Source organism: Neovison vison, chromosome 2 (genome assembly GCF_020171115.1).
Source record: "Neovison vison isolate M4711 chromosome 2, ASM_NN_V1, whole genome shotgun sequence".
In the NCBI taxonomy this organism is placed as follows: domain Eukaryota; kingdom Metazoa; phylum Chordata; class Mammalia; order Carnivora; family Mustelidae; genus Neogale; species Neogale vison.
Window position 1 is genome coordinate 203,836,219 of NC_058092.1, and position 26,167 is coordinate 203,862,385.

Consider the following 26,167-nt stretch of genomic DNA (forward strand, 5'->3'; position numbering starts at 1 on the left):
ACCAGATTTTTTTTTAGCAAAAACTTTATCATGCCCTAACAATGATAAAACATGAATTGTTGAGAATTATTAAAATAAGGCGATTTCCCAAGCTATTCCCACATTCATGCATATTTCTCTAGGTCTCCTGCATTTCTTCTTTAATCATTACAGTTTATTGTTTTATTATATTTTTTAAAATTTAAATTCAATTTATTAAACATATAGTGTATTGTTAGTTTCAGAGGTAGAATACCCAGTGTTCATTACATCACATGCCTTAATGTCCACCATGCAGTTACTCCACCACCCCGCTTCCAGCAACCCACAGTTTGTTTCCTGTGTTGAAGAGTCTCTTATGGTTTGTCTCCCTCTCTGATTTCATCTTTTTAAATTTTTCCTTCCCTTCCCCTATGATACCTTTTTGTTTCTTAAATTCCACATACAAGTGAGATGATATGATGATTGTCTTTCTCTGATTTCACTTAGCATAATACCCTGTAGTTTTATCCACATTGTTGCAAATGGCAAGATTTCATTTTTTTGATGGCTGAGCAGTATTCCCGTGTGTGTGTGTGTGTGTGTGTGTGTGTGTGTGTATCTTATTTATCCATTCTCTGTTGATGGCCGTCTGGGTTCTTTCTATAGTTTGGCTATTGTGGATATTGCTGCTAAAAAAATAGGGACACCTAAGTGGCTCACTCAGTTAAGCTTCTTACTCTTGATCTCAGCTCAGATTTCATTACAGCTTATTGTTTTAAACAGTGGGAAAATGTGGTTGTTTGAAGTTATAAAAGTATTATTTAATCATGGTGGAGTCTGGAAAAAGAAAAAGAGGGAAACAAATTAAATATAAAAATCTCTACATACCAGTCATGTTAATGGTTTTTTACTGTACATTACACTTTTGTATGCTGATTTTCTTCACTTGAAAGTGCAAATTGTGCAAAATTGTGCAAAGTATGAATTAATAATATGTCATTCTTGTTCATTACAGTAGGTTTCTGTGTGATTGCACCATAATTGAACCAATCTTTTTATGTTTGACTTTTGAATTAGGTTTCACTTTTCTTTAATTAAATATAATTGCTACTACAAAACAATACTCTGATAACAATTTTCACAGCCAAAACACTGGGTCCTGTTATATAAGTATTTACTTGGTATAGTTTCAAAGGAGAATTAAAAAGTCAAAATATCTATAAAAAATATTTTCAGATATAAAATTGAGACATTGAAAGATCTGTAGCTTTGAGAGAGTTTACTGATTAATTTATTATTGAGAAACTTTAAATAGAAATCTTAAGGAATATGAGGCTATTATCTGATGCTCTAATTTATTTTGTCATAGATCTGTATTGGTCATGTCAAGTGTTAATTGGTTTATTTATCCATTGTCCATATTATATGATTATGTATGCATTTTCCAAAGTCTTGGAGTTGTTGCTTACATTTGGATAGTTATAAAAGCCTACTAAGATAAGTTTATATTACATCTCTTTTTTCCATTTTGGAAAGTGTTTTGGGATTCTTAGTAACTTCTCTATGTAACACTTAGGCTTTAGATCTTGACTAATTTAAAATCCAACCTTCAGCACTTTCCACAGACCTGTTCTTTACTTTCTTTACCTTTGAAGTATGGATGCTGCTACCAACCTCACAGAGGTTGTATGGATTGAAAAGCATCAAATATGAACTCTTCAGAGTAGTTCCCGGTAGATAATAGATTGTTAGATTTTTTTTCCTTTTTTTTCCTTTCTTTGTGTAGCCTCATGGTAATACATTTGAGTTACTGTAAGTATATTTTTAAAATACAGAGAGGTCCACTTGATATTTCAGAGTAATGAATTTCTGCAATATTTTCAGTGAGAATACTACCATTATTGAAAGAATGCATAATTATGGTCACTAAATGAAGAGTTATTTTTGAATGCTCAGACTGTAGTATTTCTTTTGGGATATATTTATTCTTAGGATTTTAATATTTATGTTTTAGAAACTATTAGATTTAATAGAAGACTTGAAAAAAAAACTGATAAATGAAAGAAAAGAAAAGTTAACACTGGAATTTAAAATTCGTGATGAAGTTACGCAGGAGTTTACTCAATATTTAGCTCAACGGGAAGCTGACTTTAAGTAAGTTATTTCTTTATGTCCTAGTAAAAATTGAGAATTTTATTTGTTCAGAATTTTAAAAAAGTTATTTATTTGTATTAAGTGGCTTCTGAATTCTGACCTTTCTGCGGGCTTGAAAGTAACTTGCTAATCCTCACAGTGTTTCAGAGTTGTACATGAATGATTTAGAATCTGCTTTTAGTTTATAATGTTCTTAATCTTAGAAATTTATTTTTATTATTTTATTTATTTATTTCATCATGGTAAGTGTACTCTTTAATCCCCATCACCCATATGACCCATCCCCCTATACACTACCCTGATAACCTTAAGTTTGTTCTCTGTGGTTAAGAGTCTGTTTCTTGGTTTGTCTCTCTTTTTTCGCTTTGTTCATTTGTTTGTTTCTTAAATTTCACATACTAGTGAGATCATATAGTATTTGTCTTTCTTAGACTTGTTTTGCTTAGTGTTAAAATCTTTTTAACTCCATCCATTCTGTTGTAAATGGCAGTATTTTATTCCTTTTTATGGCTAAATAATATTCCATTGTGGGGTGTGTGTGTGTGTGTGTGTGTGTGTGTACCACATTTTTATGCATTTGTCTATTGATAGACACTTGGGCTGCTTCTGTAGTTTGGCTATTATAAATAATGCCGCAGTAAACATAGGGGTGCATGTGTCCTTAATCTTGGAAATTTTAAAAAATTTAAAAAGTGTTGCTTTTTCTTAATGAGATTAATTTGTGTTATGAAGGGAAACTCTCCTTCAGGAACGAGAGATACTTGAAGAAAATGCTGAATGTCGTTTGGCTATCTTCAAGGATTTGGTTGGTAAATGTGACACTCAAGAAGAATCAGCAAATCAAGATTGTGCCATGAAAGCTGAAACCAAAGTATGTTAACTGACATGTTAAGTCCAGTGATGTTTTTGGTGCCAGCATGTAGTGTACCACATCAATAATGAAAAAACATTAAAATACTTTAGAATTTTCAGAATATTTTGCTTTGATGAAAACAAAAGCATTATATATAAAAAGAATTGCTCTTGCTGGCTGACTGACCACTCCCTGCTGTTGAGGAAAAATTATCTTTTTCTGTTGCTTCCACTGAAATTGATGTCTTTTGGGCATTGTTTGATTTTTTTTTTTTTTTTAAATTACTCAGTTTAGGGGCCTGGGTTGGTTATGTCCTGGCTCTTGCTGTCAGATCATCTTTTTATGTCCCAAATATGGTTTGGCTCTTGGACTGAGTTGTGATAATGGAGGTTTGTTTCCTCAGCTGTCCCAACAGAGAATTAGGAGACATACCTGAACGGATGTCATAATTGTTCTATAATGACTTCTAACTTATGACTTTTTTTTGAAGAGTGGAACTATGTCTCCCATTCCATAAAACAGAAAATACATAATGGAACACAGTTTTTTTTTTTTTTAAAGATTTTATTTATTTATTTGACAGAGAGAGATCACAAGCAGGCAGAGAGGCAGGCAGAGAGAGAGAGGAGGAAGCAGGCTCCCTGCTGAGCAGAGAGCCTGATGCGGGCCTCGATCCCAGGACCCTGAGATCATGACCTGAGCCAAAGGCAGCGGCTTAACCCACTGAGCCACCCAGGCGCCCCACAGCTTTTTCATAATTGGAGATACTTTAATATACATTATTGGAAAACATTTTAAGTTGTGAATTTTTTGCTACGTGTTAAAACTGTCTAAATCAGATAGTGCCGCATTGTAAGAGTGAAAGCCACTGTTAACAATAGGCATGTGGTTTTTGCTATTTTTAGGAAGCACATAATCATGTAGGAATTGAAGATATTATTGATTCTCTTCAAGATGATGTCACTGATATTAAGAAACAGGCTGAAATTGCTCACTTATGTATTGCATCTCTTGCTGACCCCCAGGAAGCTATTGCTTGTTTAGAAATAAAATTTAATCAAGTTAAGGCTGAATTAACTAAAACCAAAGAAGAATTAATCAAAACCCAGGAAGAGTTAAAAAAGAGAGAAAATGGTAAGTAGAAGTATCTTACCATATTAGATGTTACAAATGTATACAAAGATAGTTGGTGAGTATAAGAGATTTATGTAGCTTATTTACTATAGTGACTAGAAGATTCTTTGATCTAGGTAACATTTAAAGTTTAACATTTTAGTGGCTTTATAGTACTTTACTATTAAAAACTTTTTTTGCCTTTATTTACTTTCAGACTAGTATTAGTAGAAAATGTACTTCTCAAAAAAAAGCAAAACAAAACCAAAGAACAACCACCATCAAACTAAGCATTAGTTTTATGAGCAAATAAAGAAATCTTACAGGAAATTGTAATGCTGTGAATTTTATTCTGTATTTTTTATGAATTGTCATAGTGTAGTAGTTTCTGCTCTGGGCTTATAAGTTTGGGATAAAGTGACTCCTCTGGAGTGCTCTTAAGTTTGCTGGTACTCCATGCCAGCTCTGAGCTATATGTGTGTGTGTGTGTGTGTGTGTGTGTGTATTTTTTAAATTTACATATATATATTTATAATGTCATACCTGATTTTTAAGTGTTAGATGAAATATTCTGCCCTTTTCTTTGTGAAAAAAATAATGGTTAGAAAATAGCAGGTAAGTGGTGTTTCTACATAATTAAGTGGACTAGAAAGGTACTGTTTTTCTCTCTTCTCTGAAATTATATCAGAAATTTTTTATAATTTAGTGTATGTCATTCATTTTTAATCTGCATGGGATGTTGAATGTGACTTTTTCAGAAACATTGCCCTCTGGGGGTAGAATTAGTAGCTGAATGCTCTGTGCTTCTAGGACTGTCAAAATCATTTTTCCCAAATGTAATACATGTTTCGTGATTATTCAGTGATATATTTTTTAGATGCTTATTTATTTTCAATATTCTTATTTTTTCAGAATCAGAAATTAATTTAAATTCATTGGTTCAAGAGCTTGAGAAATCTAATAAGGTAATACTTCCAGTTTTATTTTGTCTTGATAAGGAACTTAATAATTAAGTAATTGAAGGAACATGAACTATGACAAGGTACTTTTATTTTTAAAATAATTAAAGAAAAAGTAATAATTGATAGAAGATTGAAAATTATAAGTTTCCAATGATAGCCCCTGGAAAGCTTCTTCAGTCTTTCCAGAAGATATTTTATTTATATATAGAGAATATATATGTGCATCTTTTTTCTATGTAAAATAGAAGATAAGAAAGTCCCCCATAATCTTCCTTCTGAATGAAAATAAGAGAGAAAACCAAGTTGGTTGATAGCTTGTTTTTAGATGTTTACCTTATTTATTTATTCGAAAGATTTTATTTATTTATTTAAGATATAGAGTGCACTGGAGCAGGGGTGAGGGCCAGAGGGAGAGCGAGAGAGAGAATCTCAAACTCCCCACTGAATGCAGAACCTGCCACGGGGCTTGATTCCAAGACCCTGAGATCATGACCTGAGCTGAAATGAGGAGTGGGATGCTTAACTGACTGAGCCATCCAGGCACCCCCATATGTATTTATTTTTATAGAACACTTAACTATGTATCCTCTAAAATGTTCTACATATATTAACTCTTTTAGATCTCAGAACAACTTTATGATGTAGATACTGTTATTATTTTTTATTTTTACAGAGACATAAAATAACTTGCTCAGGGCCATACAGCTTCAGAAGGTAGAAAAGTTTAGGATTCATTCCTGGATAGTCTGATTCCAGATTCCTCTTACCCAATATGTTATATTGCTTTTCTTTCCTTTATTGAAATAAGCATATGTTATTTTTTAGACAAAAATAAGGTCATACTATGCATACAGATATTTTTACTTAGTCTTAAAAGGTGAAGGAATTCTAAAATTGCACCAGACTTGCATTTTATCTATCCTAAAATATATTTATTAAACATTGCTATTTTTCTTCTCTCCAAAGAAAATACTTATGCAGAATCAAAGAATTCAGGAGTTGGTAGATAAAATTGATCAAAAAGACGATACAAACAACAAATTTCAAAATGTAAAATTTCATACAGAAAACACATTTGCAAGCAGTATAAGAATTTAACTTTGTCTGCCTTACAAATTACATTAAAAAGTCTGTTTTAGTTCAAAATAAAGTAATTTAAAATAACTTATTTAGCTAAGATTAATTTACTAAGAATGTTGAATTGCTTGTTTTGGTGTTGAATTTAGTTTACCATTGTTCAAATCTGAGTTTTTGAGAACATGCAAAAGGCATTTGACCTCTTTGAACATAATATCCCACAAACTATGCTGGCAGTGCTTTACATATGTGAAAGAAAAGAATATGTAGCTCTTGGAAGTCTAAGCCTTAGCTAGTTGGAAGGGGAGCTCTGGGCAAAGGAACTTAATGTGCTCAGATAGCTAGAGGTCATAAAGATTTCTGTCTCTCTTTGTTTCTATCACTATATCTATCTGTATTTCTATGTCTTTATATAGAACTATAAATGAAATTCAGTGGAGTTAGGGTTTTTTTTTTGGTTAGAGGCTTATTCTTATTAAATGCATTTTTTGCTGATGTTCATATGCTTAATGGCAAGGATATTTTATTTTAAAAATTGCATCATGTATTTGGGGCGCTTGGGTGGCTCAGTGGGTTAAAGCCTCTGCCTTCGGCTCAGGTCATGATCCCAGGGTTCTGGGATCGAGCCCCACGTCGGGCTCTCTGCTCCGCAGGGAACCTGCTTTCTCCCCTCTCTCTCTCTGCCTGCCTCTCTGCCTACTTGTGATTTCTCTCTGTCAAATAAATAAAATCTTAAAAAAAAAAATTGCATCATGTATTAGGCCATGTAAAGTGTTTAAGGTTTTAGAAGTACAAGTTTAGGTAATTTCATATTTAGTTAGTTTAGCATAATCAGCCTGCCTTTTAATCTTTTTTTTTTAAACAATGGTTTTGGTTTTCCTTTATGTTTTTTTATTGTAAACTCCTTTATATTATTGTTTGAATTAAAGAAGACAGAATATATATATATATATATATATATATATATATATATAACATAATAGGCTGAGTAAACTAATAGCCAAACCTCTCATACATAAAAAAATAGGTCTTTTCTCTGACCAGATGAGGCAAGATTGACATCTTGTAAAAAGTGCTATTGACTATCCTTTCTCTCTTTAAAGTCAGGGTCCAGTATTCACCAGTATTCTCAGAATCATCTGAGCATTAGGTGGGTTTTTGATACTATAAGAGTAAATAAGAAGCATTCTAGAATAGCTTACCTTCGGGCTAATCTCTGATAGCAGACCTCCATTTTGGTATTCTTTAGAAGCACTATTCAGTCTGTCTGACTTTTTTTTTTTTTTTTTTTTTTTTGGTACCTGAACTGGGAGAGACACCCTTGTAGTAAGGAGAAGAGCAAGGATGAGAAGCATAAAATGATTTATTTCAGTCAAAACAACAATAACAAAAACACTTGTTGAATGTCTACTGTGTCCCGGGTACTGTGTTAGATTTTGAGAATTATATAGGTGACTAAAAACTAGTTCCCTTAATATCTCCTCAGTAGGAGAGAAACCGTGTAAACAGAATTATAATGAAATGTGCAGTGGTAGTCAGTATATATAGGAAGCTGAGAATAGGTGGAGGTTTAGGGAATACTTTCTGGAGATGAAAATGATTAAGTTGAGCCATGAAGGATGATTAAAATTCGGTCAGTTGAAAGTATGGGGAAGGGGCAGTCCATACCTGGGAGGGACAAGAAAATAGGCTGACCTTCCAGGTATAGGATTCAGAATGCTCAAAGTCCTAGAAATGAGAAATCTTTCAGTCAGTGTAGGAAAGCATTGTTCAAGAAAAAGTTTGAAGCAAGGAGAGGTGAGAAGTGAGACAGGAAGTAGTGGGTTCGGGTAAGGTGGTTGAAGTTCTTAAATTCTGCATTGAAGAGTTTGAGTTTTATTCCATGGGCAATGAGAAGTCATTAATTTTAAGGAGAAGAGTAGTAAAGTTGATTTTTTATTTTGAGTTTGGTGTATTTGGAAATTTGGAGGATGGGATTGAGATGGAGTTAGACTGGAGGCATAGAGACCAGAAAAGCCTCTTTGGAAGGTGATGGTTGATGAGGCCTCTGATTAAGGGTAGTTGGATGGTGGTGGTAGAAATTAAGAGAGGATATTGACTTGTGAAATAAGGGGAGATAAGACCTTTTGGGACTGGGAGCTTGACTTTTTATAGTATGAACTGCTGGGCCTTCGGACTCTTAGCACTTTTGTTTGGCTATTCAGCACATGGTTTTGCTCTGATCACTTGATTTGGATTGTAAGTCTTGTTTGGTTTGATGAAGGCAAATAAAAACAAGAAAAAAAAGCCAGAGACATCACTCTGGCAACTACTTCTTTGAAGAAAATTATTGGAAATTTAAGTTGGAATTCTATTTATTTCTATAGAATGTTTATATACCGCAGTGTGTTAGTCATGTTCAAGTAATAGTAAAAAACCAATTTAAAATAGCAATGTTTGGACACCTGGATGGCCCAGTCGTTGGTCGTCTGCCTTTGGCTCAGGTCATGATCCCAGAGTCCTGGGATCGAGTCCCACATTGGGCTTCCTGCTCCGAGGGAAGCCTTCTTCTCCCTTTCCCCCTACCCTTCTTATGTTCCCTCTCTCACTGTGTCTTTCTCTGTCAAATAAATAAATAAAATCTTAAAAAAAAAAAAAACAACTTAGCAATGTTCCTATTTTAATAGTCCTAGCCTATAAATAGATTTTTTAGATTGGTTGTAGATTCTGTTACCAGCTAGGTTTAAATAGTATGTGAAATTTTTCACGTAAATACATAAACAAATGTGAAGTAATTTGGAACTTAACCTGATGTGCTATTTAATTGTTGATCTAGGTCACTGTTCCAAAACTTGTGTTGAAAACAGACTCTTCCTAATGATAAACCTTATTTTGAATGGTAGTTCTTGATCATTTAATATCCACACGTACTCTAGGGGCAGAAAAGATTCCTTTCAATAACAGTTGTATAGGGGCCCCTGGGTGGCTCAGTAAGTTAAAGCCTCTCCCTTCAGCTTGGGTCATGATCCCAGGGTCCTGGGATTGAGCCCTGCATTGGGCTCTGTGCTCAGCGGGGAGCCTGCTTCCTCCTCTCTCTCTCTGCCTACCTGTCTGCCTACTTGTCTGTCAAATAAATAAATAAATAATCTTAAAAAAAAATATCAGGGCGCCTGGGTGGCTCAGTGGGTTAAAGCCTCTGCCTTCGGCTCAGGTCATGATCCCAGGGTCCTGGGATCGAGCCCCTCATAGGGCTTTCTGCTCAGCGGGGAACCTGCTTCCTCCTCTCTCTTTCTCTGCCTATTTGTAATCTCTGTCTGTCAAATAAAATAAATAAAATCTTAAAAAAAAAAACAGTTATGGAAGATAGATTTTTTTTTGGAGAAGTTGTGTAACTTGAAGGAGGGAAAAAATGATCAGATCATTTCCCAAGAGTGAGGGAAGAGACAGCTTGACCTGTCATGCAGTGTTTGAAAACTCTTAGGCTCTGTCACAGGTGTGATCTTTCTATTCCAGGACTTTGTTATTTCTCAGTGCTACCAGGGGACTAATTGTGAGAGTAGCAGTTTTTCATCATGAGATCCTCTTATCTAAAAAAACTGCTTTAAAAAACCTCATTACTTTATAATTAAAAAAGGCATCTAATCTCCTGAATAAAATGTTTGATTTTATGATGGAAAGTGACTTTTTGTTTTTCATGCACTTTTTTTTTTTAACCCCTAAAAATGGTTTGCTACCAGCAGGAGGTATTTAAATAATCTTTGCATTTAAAAAAAATCCCTGGCTTTACTATACCTTTGATCATTTTATAGACTTGTCCTTAACTGCTGAGTTTCACCCTTCCTTTTTCCAGATAACAGTATATAGTATCTTTTTCTGCTAGCCTTTTAGGGAGGCATAATATTTGCTTTAAAAAAATATATTTTTATTTAAAATCTAATAAAAATGGATTTTTATTGTTTAGATAAATAAGAGGCTCAGTTTTAAGGCTGTCTGTAGACTGTATATCTTTAAATATATATAGGCTATATATTTAAAGCTATATTTAAAGCTAAGGCCAAAAATTATTTTTCTGGGTGTTGTTAACGTATAAAAAAATGCTGCCTATCTTTCAGAGGCTTTGGTACAAAACAGTTGTTGAGTTTCTAGAGTGGAACCTCAAGATTTTAAGTTCAAGTATATATAAGAAACAATTTTGTCATAGTGCTTTGTATTTTCTTTTCAAAACACATGACTGGGTTAAGTATTTTAGGGTTTTCCAGTTATCCCCAGAATAATATCTAGCCCATTAACAATGAATTTGCTTGTAGGTATCAGGATAAAATTATATGCTTAACTGACTCTAAGATAAGTGTTTCTGTTTTCCTTATTGAATGTACAAGTTAGTTAATATTACTCTCTTGCCAGAGCCATCAGTTATTTAGGGTGAGACTTAAGAAATAATTTAGAAAATGTTTCAACAAATTTGAAAATAAAATTTTTACGCTACACTACTGAAACATAATTCCGATTGCTTTTGTTTCTTATAGCTTTGTATATGCCAACTAATCTTTATTTATTTTAGCATAAGGATGGTACATTTTCTTTAATAATAAACAATAAATTGGCTTCTGATGAAACCACTGAAGTGCCTGAGGACAACAAAACCAAAACTGATTTGGGAAGAAAAAGAATAAATAAAAATGAACTTCGACTAGAAGAGCCACCAGCAAAGAAAGGTACTACTTAACTTGCCATTAGGAGGGCTTTCAGAAAGTTAGTTCCTAAGCTGGTAATGGGAAAAGTTGCAAATAGAAGGAAATTTTTATCTAAAAAAAAACCCAAGAAAATGTATATTTCACTGATTTTTTGCTAACATGTTATAGACTGCTTGGAGGATGGGTATATGTATTTATAGCTGTCCTTTATTTTACTAAAATATTTTTAGATACTGTGTTTTTATCACATTTTGCATACGTATGATTCTTTTAACTTCTGTGTCTATGATAGTTAAAACATCACTTCTATTTTCATAATTCTAGTATTTTCTTATGCCCAAATCTCCCCACATTGATTATTCTGTCTATGAAAAGACATTTGCCAGTAAGACTTCAAGCTGAGCAGTATGAAAGACGTATGTGCTCAAGTTATTTCATTTATTAGGGAATTACTAAAAAAGTAGGTACATGCTTACTGTATAGAGTAAGTCCCTATTTATGTGGAAGATGGATCAATTTTAAAGTTCTCTCTAAGCTATTTGTTACCTCTCTTTTTTTAATTTAATTTTTTTTTTTTTAAAGATTTCTTTATTTGACAGAGAGAGAGCACAAGTAGGCAGAGCAGCAGGCAGAGGGAGAGGGAGAAGCAAGCTCTCCACTGAGCAGGAAGCCCGATGTGGGGCTCATCCCAGGACCCTGGGATCATGACCTGAGCCAAAGGCAGCGGCATAACTGACTGAGCAACCCAGGCGTCCCTGTTATCTCTTTTAGAAAACTGTTGTAATATGATACAGGGAGTAAGGGCTTTCTAAGAGGTTTAGAAACATAGCTTTAGAAACCTTCCTAGCTGCTTCATCCTGAGGAAAATGGGTAAGTTAAGTCTTACTTTTGTTATTAGTAAAGTAAAATAAGTACCACCTGCCTACTGGGCTGTCAACGATGAAAACAGTGGGGTAGTACACCAACTTAATAAACACCTCATAGAGCTGCAGTAAAATGAATGTTTTCAAAAGTAGATGCCTTAGAGGATAATATTAGATATATGGTTTATGGGATGTACAGTGCTGTGTGAGCTAATAGATCGAGACTAATATGCATATGCCTTCTGTTATTCTTTGCTACTGGGAGGACAAGTTTGCTATGATTTTTTCCTCCTTTCCTCCTTTCACTTTGGTCAGTGCCATAGAAGAGCTGAGAATGTAGGATCTGTAGGTCACTAAGAAGTAGAAGTGGTGGGGCACCTGCGTGGCTCAGTGGGTTAAAGCCTCTGCCTTCAGCTCAGATCATGATCCCAGGGTCCTGGAATCAAGCCCCGCATCGGGCTCTCAGCTCCGCGGGGAGCCTGTCCCCCCGCCCCCTGGCTGCCTGTCTGCCTTCTTGTGATCTCTGCCTGTCAAATAAATACGTAAATCTTTAAAAAAAAAAAAAAAAAAAAAAAAAAAGAAGAAGTAGAAGTGGCCAGGAACAAGTGAAACACACAGTGGGACTAATCCTAAAGGTAACCCATTCATGAAGAAGCATATTTAAGAACTATAGTTGTTAGCTATAAATAATTTTGATGCAGATAGATTTAAGTAAGTTTAGGTAACACAACAAAAGACTTTTTTTCCTCCTTAAAGTCACAACCACTTTGACTATTTCTCAGTTATTTGTGTTATTAGAGACAACAGGGATTACATAAGGTGTCCTATGAAAATCATAGCTGTAACTACCCTCCTCCCCTTTACCTCATACTAAAAAATGTCTAGAATAAAATATGTGACTCCTGTAACCACTAGGATAAGATCAGGGGGTTGATAGTTTCATGGGATGCTTGATGCTTCATGGAAATGCAAAGTCATTTCCCCGTGGAAGTGAATTTGCTTGCTTGAGGTCATTGTATCTGTAGTTTGGGAAAACTGGTAGCCATGTGAACAGTCCAAGAAATAAGGCTTCAGATAGCAATAAAAGAGACAAACCGGAGACACAATATACTCTGCTTACTTGTGATTTTTCAATCAAACTGTAATTGTTGTAACAGAATACAAGCAGGAGAAGTATAGGTTGAATGTAGTGTAAATACTGAATTAAAGGGTCAACTGCATTCTTGTTGTTTGTGTTTTTATAAGTTAACAATGGATACTTAAAAGTTATCCCATCTCTTTTGCTGGACAAATACTTTAATGTTTTCCTAAGAAGACTGTCCTGAATATGTTGTATAAATCTTTGGATATAAAACATTTAAAGTTTTCTCCCATCCAAGTACTAACCAGGCCTGACCCTGCTTAGCTTCCGAGATCATGAGTTCAGGCGCGTTCAGGGTGGTATGGCTGTAGACGATTTAAAGTTTTCTGAAAGAGTAGTGTGATTATTTGAAAAAAAAAAAAAAAATTAGGTACAAAACAAATTAGTTTGATTTACCTTATGTAATTATCCTAGTTCTTGAAATATGGTAAAATTAAAAGAAGAACATTACTTGATCACAAAAGTTTCACTGAGCTTTCTGTATGCACTCTAGGGTTTAAGGACTATATGTATCCATATGGTATGCATGACTCAAATCTCTTGACTCAGGATAGATAGGATCTATTTGTGACTTATGAATTTCTGATTGTTGTCATTTTAAACTTGCTTAGATCCTTTCTCTCTCTCTCCTGATGAATGGTTCAGATAGTTTTATAACTTGTTTTTTTTAAAGAGCATGATTTTCTTAAAAAACCATTTCTAAGTTATAAAAAAAAAATCCATCCTCATTTAGTTTTCCTACTTAGTCATTTCCACTGATGAAGTCAAAGGTATAAAAATAGCATCAAAAGTAGAGAATTACATTAAATGGAAAGTAGAATAGAAGTCTGAACCAGTGGAGAAGATTGGAGTCATTCCACTTTGGGATGACTTGCCATAACTGTAAGATGATAGGAGACAGTCTGATGGAAGAAGGATATATTGGCTGAAAATTATTAAAAAAAGAAAAAATCCGTAAGAGTAAATGGGCAAGTTTGTTATAAAAATAGTGTAGGGCGCCTGGGTGGCTCAGTGGGTTAAGCCGCTGCCTTCCGCTCAGGTCATGATCTCAGAGTCCTGGGATCGAGGCCCGCATCGGGCTCTCTGCTCGACAGGGAGCCTGCTTCCCCCTCTCTCTCTCTGCCTGCCTCTCTGTCTACTTGTGATTTCTCTCTGTCAAATAAATAAATAAAATCTTTAAAAAAAATAGTGTAAATCTTTAAGATTTCAGAGTAGCTGGAATACTTAGAATAAATCATGAATCTCAAGGCAGTAAATTAGGAAAACGTAACTACAAACATAAGAAAAGCTTCAGAAATACACTCCTCATCAAGCTTTGATGAAAGTGACGCTCTATCACAAGGGTAATGCCATGTTTTCCCTGCACTCTTTGAGGCAGAGGAGACAATGTAATTTTATTATCTATAACAATGTAAGTTATAGATAATAAATCCTTATTCACTGAGCTTTTAAAATTAGTCCATATTAAAGAAAAGAGATCTTGGGATTGCACAGTTACAGCTGTACAGTAGCATCTAGATGGTTGGGTGAAGGAAACTAATGTGGATTGTATTTGAAGAATGAAAACTGAACTAATAAAGCTTGTTTTTGCATAAATACTATGGAAACTGAGATAGATGATATTATTTTTATTTTCCTTTGAGAAAGTGGTCATAGGGCTAAGGAGTTTGACAGTTATACAGCTAGTGATGGGTAAGGCTGCATGAGAGTTCTCAGAATTTCAACCATTTTCCCCCTAATTTTAGCTATGAAAATACAAGGTACTCAGTTTTCAAGTCATTCATTTAGTAGATCTGTAATACAGTTGTGCTTTTAAATTATCTTTAGGATTTGGAATGTCTGCGTTGGGGTGTCTCATGTGATTTCCTTCCCTCTGTTCCACATTATAATAATAACAAATATTTGTAGTAGATAATTGAAAGAATATTGAAAGTTATAAAAAAAATTGGGTAGTTTGCGTCAATTTTGGTGTACTTCTTTTGCTCTTTCTGCATTAATTAATGGAACTATAGTTTTTAATGGGCTTATATTGGTGTGTTTTGCAAGCTGTTTTTTTTTTTTTTCACTCAGTGGCTTTTGTTTTTCACTAGAAGTTTGCTTCCATTTTTTTTTTAAACGTTTAAATGTTGGCTTATATGGTAACTTTTTGGTTTTCTGAAGATTTACCCAATTAATAGCAATTTTCTTATTTTTAAAGGATCTATTCATGCTAGTCCAACTATCACTGAAGATGAAAAGAAAAGTGAAGAAATGCAAAAGAGCATTTCAGAAGATGGGGAAGGCATTAGAATTTTACAAGAAAATAATGAAGAGCTGAAAACATGTTTACTTTCCACTGAAAATGAACTTAAAAATGAAAAGGCAGAAAAAGCAGAATTAAATAAAAAGATTATTAGTTTGCAGCAGGAACTTTGTCTTTCTGAAAAAAAGAGTTTTACTTTAAGTATAGAGGTCCAACAAATTCAGTCAAATTATGATAATGCAATTTCTGAGTTACATGTGCAGAGAGGTATAAATCAAGAACAAGAGGAAAGGATTGTGAGATTGTCAAAGGAGATAGAAATCGCTAGGAAAAACATCACAAATAATGTTTCCCAAATTAAATTAATGCAAGCAAAAATAGATGAACTCCGAATGCTTGATTCAGTTGCTCAGATCTCAAACATAGATTTACTCAATCTCAGGGATCTGTCAAGTGGTTCTCAAGAGGATAATTTGCCAAATACACAGTTACACCTTTTAGAGAATGATAATTTGGTAAGTAAGCAGGTTAAAGAATATCATATTCAAGAACTCAATAGGGAAAGTTCTTTCCATTCTAGTATTGAGGCCATTTGGGAAGAATGCAAGGAAATTGTAAAGGTCTCTTCCAAAAAGAGTCATCAGATCCAGGAACTGGAACAAAAAATTGAAAAGTTACAGGCAGAATTAAAAGGTTGCATGGCTGAAAACAATAGATTAAAAACAGAGGAGAAGGAGAATAAAAATCAAGGTGACCTACTAAAAGAAAAGGAAAATCTTATACAGCAGCTGCAACAAGAATTGCAAGAAAAAAATATTTCTCTTGATAATCAAGTACAATATGTAGTTGAAGGGAAGAGAGCACTTTCAGAACTTACACAAGATGTTACTTGCTATAAGATGAGAATAAAAGAACTTGAAGCAATTTTAGAAACTCAAAAAGATGAATGCAATCATTCAGCCAAGTTAAAACAAGAAATTTTGGAAAAGGAATCTGTCATCTTAGAGCTAGAACAAAATCTAAAGGAATTTCAAGCAAATCTTCAGGATTCTATCAAAAACAACAGAGATTTAAGTGAAAGGGAAGTCAAGTTGAAAGAAGAAATCTCACAATTAACAAGTAATTTGCAAGATGCAAAGCATTCACTTCAGTTAAAGGAAGAAGAAAAGGAAACCAACTTGCAAAAAGCAGAAAAGTAAGATAATGTTATTAAAATATTTAAAAATGTACAAAGGGTTTATTTTATCAGTTTTCCTCTATCTTTTAAATTATTTAGGTGGGTATAACTTAATCTAGCATAGTGTGTTTAAAGAGTAAAGAACTTGAACTTAGTTCAACTAAGTCTTTGGAACTAAAAGTTATATGCAAAAATCTGTTCATAAAATCACATGAAATCTTCTATGAAGGACTCAGTCATTGATTGGACAGTCTGGGATTCTGAAAATTTAGAATTTTATAGGTTGTTACTAGCTCACATGTATGATCCTGTGTGGTTTGTGGTGTGTCACTATAGAAAAATGATTTGTGTTCTTTAGGTTGAAAGAGGAGCTATCTGCAAGCTCTGCCCTCACACAGACTCTGAAAGCAGATCTTCAGAGGAAGGAAGAAGATTATGCTGAGCTGAAAGAGAAACTCGCTGATGCCAAAAAACAGATTGAGCAAGTTCAGAAAGAGGTAGGTTATTTGAAAAGTTGTGTGGCCAATTTAAATAACAAAGATTGTTTTCAATTATAGAGCACATTTTTTAGACACTATTTTAGAATAAAACATTTATCAACTCAATTTTTTTAAGTGAGAAGAACACTTATTTCACAAAAGAAAGCTTAAAGTGAAGAATGTCCAACATTAGGAAAAAATATGTGGGGGAGATCTTGGGGAAAGGGTAAAAGAGGTGGTGGGGATTAAGAGCACATTAATCACTAATGATGAGCACGGAGTAATGTGTGGAATTGTTGAACCACTGAAACTAATATAACACTCTGTTAGCTTTGCTGTAATTAAAATAAAAAACAATAAATTTCAAAAAAGAAAAAAATGTGCCTCGTGTAATACTAGAATCTTTTTTTCTATTAAGGACTGCCCAGTTCAGTTCCCCCCAAAAAGTAAAAAGCAGACTTCTGTTTGCAGATAATATTCACGAGAGTATGCAGTATAGTTGTTACAAGTTTTTATCATAGTTTAGTTTGAAAATAGGAAATACAATCACTGATTCCAAATACAAAATATACATATGTGCATTCAGTGAGAAAATTCCCTCCCAGCTGTCCCAGTGATCAAGTTTCTCTTCAAGGCATCAAATGACACCAGTTATTTTCTTTTTCTTTACTTCTTCCTCTTTTTATCCTTTATTTTTCCCCTCTTTGTTTAAAAAAAAATGAAAGCATCCTGTAAACACTGTTGTAAATCTTAGTTTTTTCACTTAGTAGTGCATCTTGGCTGTCATATCAGGGTAACATAGTTATTTTATGACTACAAAATGATTACAAAATTATGACAGAAATGTTAATTGGTCCTGGATTGTTGGACAGTTCAGATGATTTTATCTTCTGATTGAGCTTATGCAGCAAAATTATTTGAACATTTACGAGTCATTCTTAAGTAGAATTTTGGGTCACTCGTTGGTACATTGTAATTTGGTATTTATTATGCTCATTATGCCAATTTATAAGTCAGAAGTAATGTATGAGAATAAGAGTATTTCTTTCACCCTTATCCTCAAAGTAGTATTTTATCATATTTTTTTATATTTGACAGATAAAGAGTATATATCTGGGGATGCCTGGGTGGCTCAGTCAGTTAAGCATCAGCCTTTGGCTCGGGTCTTGATTAGGGTATACTGGGTATGAGCCCTGTGTTGGCTTCCTGCTCCGTGAGAGGCCTGCTTCTCCTTCTTCTGATTACAGCTTCCCCTGCTTGTGCTCTCCCTCTCTGTCAAATAAATAAAATCTTAATAAAAAGTATAATTCTGTTTCTAATATAAAAACTTTAGTTCTAAAAAAGTCACTGTAATTCCAGTTTGCATTTTTCTAATTATGAGTGAGCATCATTTTGTTTAAAAGCCATGTGTGTGTGTGTGTGTGTGTGTGTGTGTTTCTGTGAGCTGTGTATTCATATCTTGGGCTTCTTAAATTTGGGTTATTGATTTTTATTCTGTTTTTAAATTAGTTTTGCTTTATAGGAGCCTATAACATATTCAGGAAATTAGTCTTTTTAAGAGTATGAATTGTAGACCCCTGCCCTTATTGCTATTTTCCTTGGTAAGGTTCTTTTTGTTTAGATCAAATTTTTGATTTTCATGAATTTAAATTTATTAATTTTCCTATTCTGACTCCTTGATTTTGTCTTGTAGTTAGACTTTTTCTAAAAGCTGAAACGGTTTTATTATTTTCATTTATTTCTTTTTTTAAAAAGCTGAGGGAATTTTAAAGAATTATATAATATTACTTTGAGTTAGTCAAAAAGAATATTTAATGTGTAATGTCTGTGAAATTGATACAGCAAATGCTTGTGGGTCCCATCCCTATAGATTTCCTACCTCCATAGAAGTTATTACATTGAATGTTTTGTGTTTATCTTTTATCTTCTAAAAATATAATTTAAGTCATACCTATTTTTTTTCTAAGCAGTATATTGTATTTTTCTGAGACTCTTTATTTTTCACATATTCCTGAGGTTCATTTATGTATGTTTGTAATAACTACTTCAACCCTTGTGTGAAGGGTGTGTGCAATTGATTTATCCATTTGCCAGTTGACCAGTCAGATTTTCTTCTTCTTTTTTTGCTCTTAGAAACTGTATTCTCTCTTACACATGCCTGTGGGTATACTTGTGCAAGAGTTTATATTCCGGGGGTGGAATTGTTTCATCAGAGGATATGAAGGGGTATATCATTGTCATTTGAAATGGCATTCCTCTGATTACTTAATGAAGTACAGCATCTATTCATGTTTTTATTAGATATTTGTCTCTTCTGGTTTCTAGTCTATGAAATCATTTGTTCATATTTTCTTTCTTTTTTTTTAAGATTTTATTCATTTGAGAGAGAGAGAGAACATAAGCAGGGGGAGAGACAGAGGGAGAGGGAGAAACAGACACCCTACTGAGCTGAGAGCCCAACTTGGGGCTTGATCCCAGTACCTAGAGATCATGACCTGAGCCAGAGGCAGATGCTTAACCATTTGAGCCACCCAGGTGCCCCTATATTTTCTTTCCTTTTTTTTTTTAAATATCTTTTTCTTTTTTTATTAACATATAACATATTATTAGCCCCAGGGGTACAAGTCTGTGAATCTCTAGGTTTACACGCTTCACATCACTCACCATAGCACATACCTTCCCCAATGTCCATAACCCCACCACCCTCATATTTTCTTCTAATTGTGCGATCCTTTATTTTTATTTTAAAGATTTTATTTATTTATTTCACAGAAAGAGAGAACACAAGATGGGGGGTGGGGAGAAGCAGAGGGAGAAGGAGAAGCTGACTCCCCACTGAGCAGGGAGCCAGATTTGGGGCTTAATCTTAGGACCCCAGGATCATGACCTAAGCCAAAGGCATTCGCTTAACCGACTGAGCCACCCAGGTACCCCTGTTTTACAATGAAAAATACTGTGATGTTTCTTGTAATTGCATACAGAAGGTTTCCAGGTCATGTGACAAATATTTCAGTACTAGATCAGATTAGAAATGTAAGACAGTAAAGATGACTTAAACTATAATTAGTTATAGGAAAATTCTTAGTCAAATCAGTAAGTTCAAAGCAATGTGGCATAATTTGGGAAAGCACTTGTTTGTCACTCAAAAGATTTGGATTGTTTTCTTTCTAGACATGTAAAGTTCCTGGTTTAAGATACTATTTTTGAGCACCATGATTATCAGTAAGCATTTCAGGCATGGTATAATTGACTTTGACTCAAGTGGAACCAATTACTTAAATAATAGCTCTTTTTTCCAATTAAATAATAACTTCTTTTTCTAATTAAACCTTTTTATTGTATATATTATTTGGAAAAAAATTTTTTTTTTAAGATTTTTTATTTATTTATCAGAGAGAGAAGGAGAGGGAGCGAGCACAGGCAGACAGAGTGGCAGGCAGAGGCAGAGGGAGAGGCAGGCTCCCTGCCGAGCAAGGAGCCGGATGCGGGACTCAATCCCAGGACGCTGGGATCGTGACCCGAGCCGAAGGCAGGACGCCTGGGTGGCTCAGTTGGAAAAAAAATTTTTAAAGACTTTATTTATTTATTTGCCAGAGACAGAATGAGAGAGGGAACACAAGTGGGGAGGAGCAGAGAGAGAGAGAGAGAGAAGCAGGCTTCCTACAGAGCAGAGAGCCTGATGTGGGGCTCAATCCCAGAACCCTCAGGGGCTCATGACCTGAGCAAAGGCAGACACTTAATGACTGAACAACCCAGGCACCCCTGGAAATATTTTTTAACAAATGTAGATTTAAATGAAAGCCTTCTTCCCAAACGTTTCTCTTTTCTTTTTAAATATAACAGCTCTTGTCAGTGTTCTTTTAGATCACTTTTAGATCACTAAAGCGCACTTTTTTTAAATTTAAAAAAATTTTTTAAGGATTTTATTTATTTGAGAGAGAGGGAAGAGGGGCAAAGGGAGAGGGAGAAGCAGACTCCCTGCTGAGCAAGGAGCCTGATGTGGGGCTCCATCCCAGGACCCCAGGATCATGATCTGAGCCAAAGACAGATGCTGAACTGACTGAGCCACCCAGGCACCCTAAAACACAGTTCTAGATCATGAAAACACAAAGTAATTATTTAGATAAATATATTATGTTGTATTTAACATAGTGTATTAGATTAATTTATCTAATTAGATACATATATTGTGCTTAACAATGTATGTAAATACTGTACATACTTATATGTTTTTATTTTTGTTTATGGGATCACCTATATATAAAGATTGCTTTTTAACTTTGAGATTTTTTTCATTCCACTTTTTATAAGTGTATCTCTTTTTAAGTTATGTTACTAGTATTCTAATAATAGTTATAAAGATTGTTTTCTCTTTTTCAAAATAATGTGTAATGTCAATGCTAGTACTACTACTAATAATAACAGCTTACTCTGGGTCAGTTATGCTGAGTTTATACATAATATTTCATTTAGTTCTCAGACAAATATTAGGGGTAGGCACTGTTTTTAATTATGTATTGTGAGGTATAACTTGTTCAAGTTCACTTAGCTAGTAAATGGTAGAGCCAGGATGGAAACTGACTTGGTCCCTATGTGCCTATTGATGCAACACATGATCTTTATTTATTATTGGTTGACAGTTTATACCTGTAAAATTGATAAGGTTGGTGTTTGTTACTACAAGTCCCACATTTTTAAACAAAATAAGCAGATAAACAAATAGTCTTAATGTATGATTATAAAGGAAATATGTATTGTATTAAGTTTGGAACTTTCAGAAAGTCTAAAAAGGAATGTAAAAATTCCCTGAAACCAAACCACTTAGAGCTATTATTATTAAGTATATTTCCATGCTCTTTATGAAGGAGAACTTTTTTCAATTAATTTTCTTCATTTTATGAAACCTCTAGAATTGATGTAATGGAAATGAAATTGGCATAAAGATGTTTGTAGATTATATATGTATTTTTTGTGAAGATTTACATACTAGTTCATAGTGCTTTTGATTTCTCTAACAAGTCTGTAGAACGAGGTTACCAGTAACATAAAAGATCAACTGACCTTCACATACATGAATAACTTTTGTTCTTGTAACTGTTCCATTTTCATCCTCTGTGGGCCATTACTAGCTTTTAAAGTATTTCTTGTTTTACTGGATCACATTACTCAATAACTGTTGGAAAACTGAGCCAGTATTTTCCTCTTAGAGTATCTTTATTGATTTCTTTGTGATAATGGTTTTGCTGTTGCAAGGTGCTGTGTTGATTCTTTTTTTGAGAGCACTTACAGAGTTTGAGATTCTTAAAATATCGTTAGAAGAAAATGATCTTTTCATGTGCATTCTCCTTTACTGTATTAAGAAATTTCCTGATAATTTGAAGTCATATCATATAGTATGTTAGAATCTATAATTTTCTAAAGGTTTTTTTTTTTTAAGATTTTATTTATTTATTGGAGAGAGACAGGAAGAGAGATAGTGAGAGAGCAAGAATATGAGCAGAAGAAGAGGAAGAAGCCCCAAAGTGGAGCTCAGCCCTAGGACTCTGGGATCATGACTTGATTCAAGGCAGATGTTTAACTGACTGAGCCACCTGGGCACCCCTCTAATGAATTTTAAAAGATACAAATTTTTGAACCACTGGCCATGAATTTTAAACATCAACAAAAATTTAGCATTTAAAAAATATTTAATTTGTTTTATAAACATTACTTTTTAGGTTTCTGTAATGCGTGATGAGGAGAAATTACTGCGGATTAAAATTAATGAACTGGAGAAAAAGAAAAACCAGTGTTTGCAGGAAATAGATATGAAACAGCGAACTATTCAGCAACTCAAGGTAACAGTCTTGTTTTTAAAAATAGTTTAAGTAGATTCTGTTGTACGTTTTAGTGTCTACTTAAATGTATCTATTCTTTTTTTCTTTTAAAGATTTTATTTATTTATTTATTTGAGAGAGTGAGTGCGAGTGGGGGAAGGATACAGAGGGAGAGAAAGAAAGAGAATCTCAAGCAGTCTCCCCACCGAGCTTGGAGCCCAATGCTGGCCCTGATCTCCTGATCCTGAGATCATGATGTGAGCCAAAATCGAGAGTCAGACACTTAACCAGCTGAGCCAGGCAGGCACCTCAGTGTATCAGTTCTTTATAACAGATTCTCTCTTGACTATTTCTGGAATCTAAAAATTAATTACTTAAATAAGGTCATAGTGATTTGCTTCTAATGAATAGAGTATGGAAAGGAAAAATTAGTAACTTCACAGTAGAGAAACCTGGCAGACACCACCTTAACCAGGTGTTCAAGAATGACATCACCAGTAGTAAATCATATTGATACCATGTGCTTCCTGATTTGATGTGTGTGACCAGAAAGGCACATCTCTTTGGTGGCATTCTTTTCCCCCATATCCATAACTTCAGTCTAATCATGAGACAACATCAAACAAATCCAAACTGAGGATGTTTGTATACAATACCCGACCAGTAAAAAGTGTCAGGGCCATTAAAGAAAGGGACTACCAAGGACTTCTCACAAATTGGAGGAGATTAAGGGGACGCGATTACTAAATTCAGTCTTATATCCTATATGAGATCTTAGAAGCAAAAAACGATATTCACTGGAGAAACTGGTGAAATCCAATATAGTCTATGGTGTTGTTAAAATTATTTATAGCAGTGCTAATTTCTTTTTTTCATACAAAGGTGATTGTTTCCATATTTTAAATAATAGAGCATATATTTAAATAATGCTCATATTTTGGTCCAGTGTTTCTCGATTTTTAAATAAATGTACTGTGGTAATACCAAGAGTTAACATTAGGGGAAGCTAAGTAGAGCTTATACAGGATATGTTTGCGATCTTTGTGACTCTTCTGTAAGTCTAAAACCATTTCAGAATAAAAAGCAAAAAGAAAATGAAGCTCATGTCTTATAAAAGTGTCCTTTTCTTAAAAGGACACTTAAAAAGCAAAATCCCTTTATAAGTGGTTAAATTTTGCTTGACATCAGTTAAATGGATTTGGCAACAATTATAAAATGGATTTATTGTATTCTTTGCATGTTGACTTTTGAATGAAGCAAACTAATGACTATTTAAGTGTAAACACATGATTTTAATTTTTAACTGAATCTAATCCTAATAAAACAGTCTGTGCTTTCATAATAGGTTTCTGAGATTTACAGGTTCTGTAATGATTCATTCCAAGACTTGAAATGTAAGGAGATAGTGTTGATGTTAAATGAGATAGGGAGTGAAAGCTGGATTACCTGATAGGTTAAAACTAGAATTGGAGGATTTCCAGGGCCCATAATTTACTCTTGCCTTTTGTGGCTCCTGTTACTTTTTTCAAACTCCCTAGCTACTTCCTATATAGAGGAGGTGGAGGACCCTATTTTTCTGCCCTTTAAGTTTATTGATAAGAGACTTTTTTTTTTTTTTTTTTTTTTTATGGCGTTCTTTGTTCCTCCTATGTTAAATGCTTAGTAAACCTCCATTTCTTCATTTCTTCTTGTTCTGGTGTATAGGAGAACATGGTAGCTTAAAAAAATTGAGTAAATAAAATGACTGGGTAGTAAACTTTGTGGTGGATTAAAGGTGGCAAGTTTTTTCACCCAGCCCTTTTCTCCGGGCAAAAGAAACTTGGAAGCGTGAGACTAGTAGTCAGCCTTGTGGGAGGGAGATTTCAAACCCAACATTGAACCCTGTTTTCAGGTTTCACTGTTAAATTCCACTGTTCATTTTAGTTACATTTGCAATGAATTCATGCTTTTTCATCTTGCAGGAGCAGTTAAGTAATCAAAATGTGGAAGAAGCTATGCAACAGTATGAGAGAGTGTGCAAAGGTCAGGAACAAACCTCTACTTCCAGTACTAAAATAACTGCAGAATAGGTAGTCACCATAACAATGGAGTTAGCATTTTCCTTTGAAAATTATAAAGTAAGGGCAACAAAAGATGTAACTTTATCAAAAGAGAAGAACATTGATTTTAGTGAGTGACTTGTAAGCATAAAGTTTATTCTTTTCTTTTTTTAAGATTTTATTTATTTATTTGACAGAGGGAGAGCGAGAGTGGGAACACAAGCAGGGGGAGTAGGAGAGGGAAAAGCAGGCTTCCCACTGAGCAGGGAGTCCTGCTCAGTGGGGCTCAATCCCAGGACCCTGGGATCATGACCTGAGCCAAAGGCAGACACTTAATGACTCAGCCACCCAGGCCATCCAGAAAGTTTATTCTTAGAAAAATAAAACATTAAGAAACATACAGTGGAATACTATGCAGCCTTCAAAAGAAATGAAATCTTGCCATTTGCAATGATGTGGATGGAATTAGACAGTATTATGCTAAGTGAAATAAGTCAATCAGAGAAAGACGATTATCATATGATCTCTCTAATATGAGGAATTTGAGAGTCATGGTGGGGGCTTGTTGGGGGGTAGGGAGGGTAAAAATGAAACAAGATGGGATCAGGAGGGAGACAAGCCATAAGAGACTTTTAATCTCATGAAACAAACTGAGGGTTGCTGGGTCGGGGGTAGGGATAGTGGCTGGGTTATGGACACTGGGCGCAGGGTATGTGCTATGGTGAGTGCTGTGAAATGTGTAAGCCTGATAATTCATAGACCTGTACGCCTGGGGCAAATAATACATTATATGTTAATAAAAAAAACAGAAATATTCAGTTCAACGAATATTGATTTCTAAGTAATGGCCAGTATTTTGTGAAAAACAAAGTCATTAGTTACATTGGTCACAATGAATGGAATAGCTTTTTAGACAAAATCATGTAGGAATATATGTCAAGTAAAACATCTTTAATATAGATGTTAGTAGCTTCTAAAATGTTCTCCCTGAATTTTTAGATGTAAATGTTAAAGAAAAAATAATTGAAGACATGCGAATGACCCTGGAAGAACAGGAACAGACTCAGGTGGAACAGGAACGAGTGCTCGAGGCTAAGTTAGAGGAAGCTGAAAGACTGGCCACAGGTAAAGCAAGACTGCTCAGATATCTCCAGACCTACTTGCCATTTTCTGTATTTCCCTAGATTTCTTTCCTTTTTAAATGTTTTTTAGTATTTTATTTTAAAGATTTTATTTATTTATTTGACAGAGACAGCGAGAGAGGGAACACAAGCGAGGGGAGTGGGAGAGGAAGAAGCAGGCTCCCCGCCCACCAGGGAGCCTGATGTGGGGCTCCAGCTCTGGGATCATGACCTGAGCTGAAGGCAGATGCTTAATGACTGAGCTACCCAGGTGGCCCAAGTGGTTTAGTATTTATAATAATTCATAGTGAAAAAGTATTGGTTTGTTTTTGGAGTGTCCTATCACTTGCTATTTTCCAATGTGATGAAAATTGTTTTGTCTAAGTAAAATCATGCATAGTAAAGAAGGAATAAGGATACTTTCATAATAACCAGATGGTAACTTACAATGTTTCCCAGACATTAAAAACGAATTTTCGGGCGCCTGGGTGGCTCA

The 26,167-nt window shown here is 34.4% G+C and overlaps 1 protein-coding gene across 6 annotated transcripts in view; it reads left to right on the top strand.

Moving 5' to 3' along the window:
* KIF20B (kinesin family member 20B) overlaps positions 1-26,167 on the top strand; it is a 70,815-nt gene that overhangs the window by 21,587 nt on the left and 23,061 nt on the right. For 4 of the 6 annotated variants that reach the window (XM_044240077.1, XM_044240079.1, XM_044240078.1 and 1 more), the window contains exons 14-23: positions 1,976-2,115; positions 2,848-2,986; positions 3,874-4,102; positions 4,994-5,046; positions 10,661-10,814; positions 14,995-16,234; positions 16,575-16,713; positions 22,413-22,532; positions 24,473-24,533; positions 25,550-25,675. In XM_044240077.1, the coding sequence (XP_044096012.1) occupies positions 1,976-2,115; positions 2,848-2,986; positions 3,874-4,102; positions 4,994-5,046; positions 10,661-10,814; positions 14,995-16,234; positions 16,575-16,713; positions 22,413-22,532; positions 24,473-24,533; positions 25,550-25,675 (2,401 nt within the window). The remainder of the gene's footprint in view (positions 1-1,975; positions 2,116-2,847; positions 2,987-3,873; positions 4,103-4,993; positions 5,047-10,660; positions 10,815-14,994; positions 16,235-16,574; positions 16,714-22,412; positions 22,533-24,472; positions 24,534-25,549; positions 25,676-26,167) is intronic. The other 2 variants (XM_044240080.1, XM_044240082.1) reach the window with 1 other exon arrangement.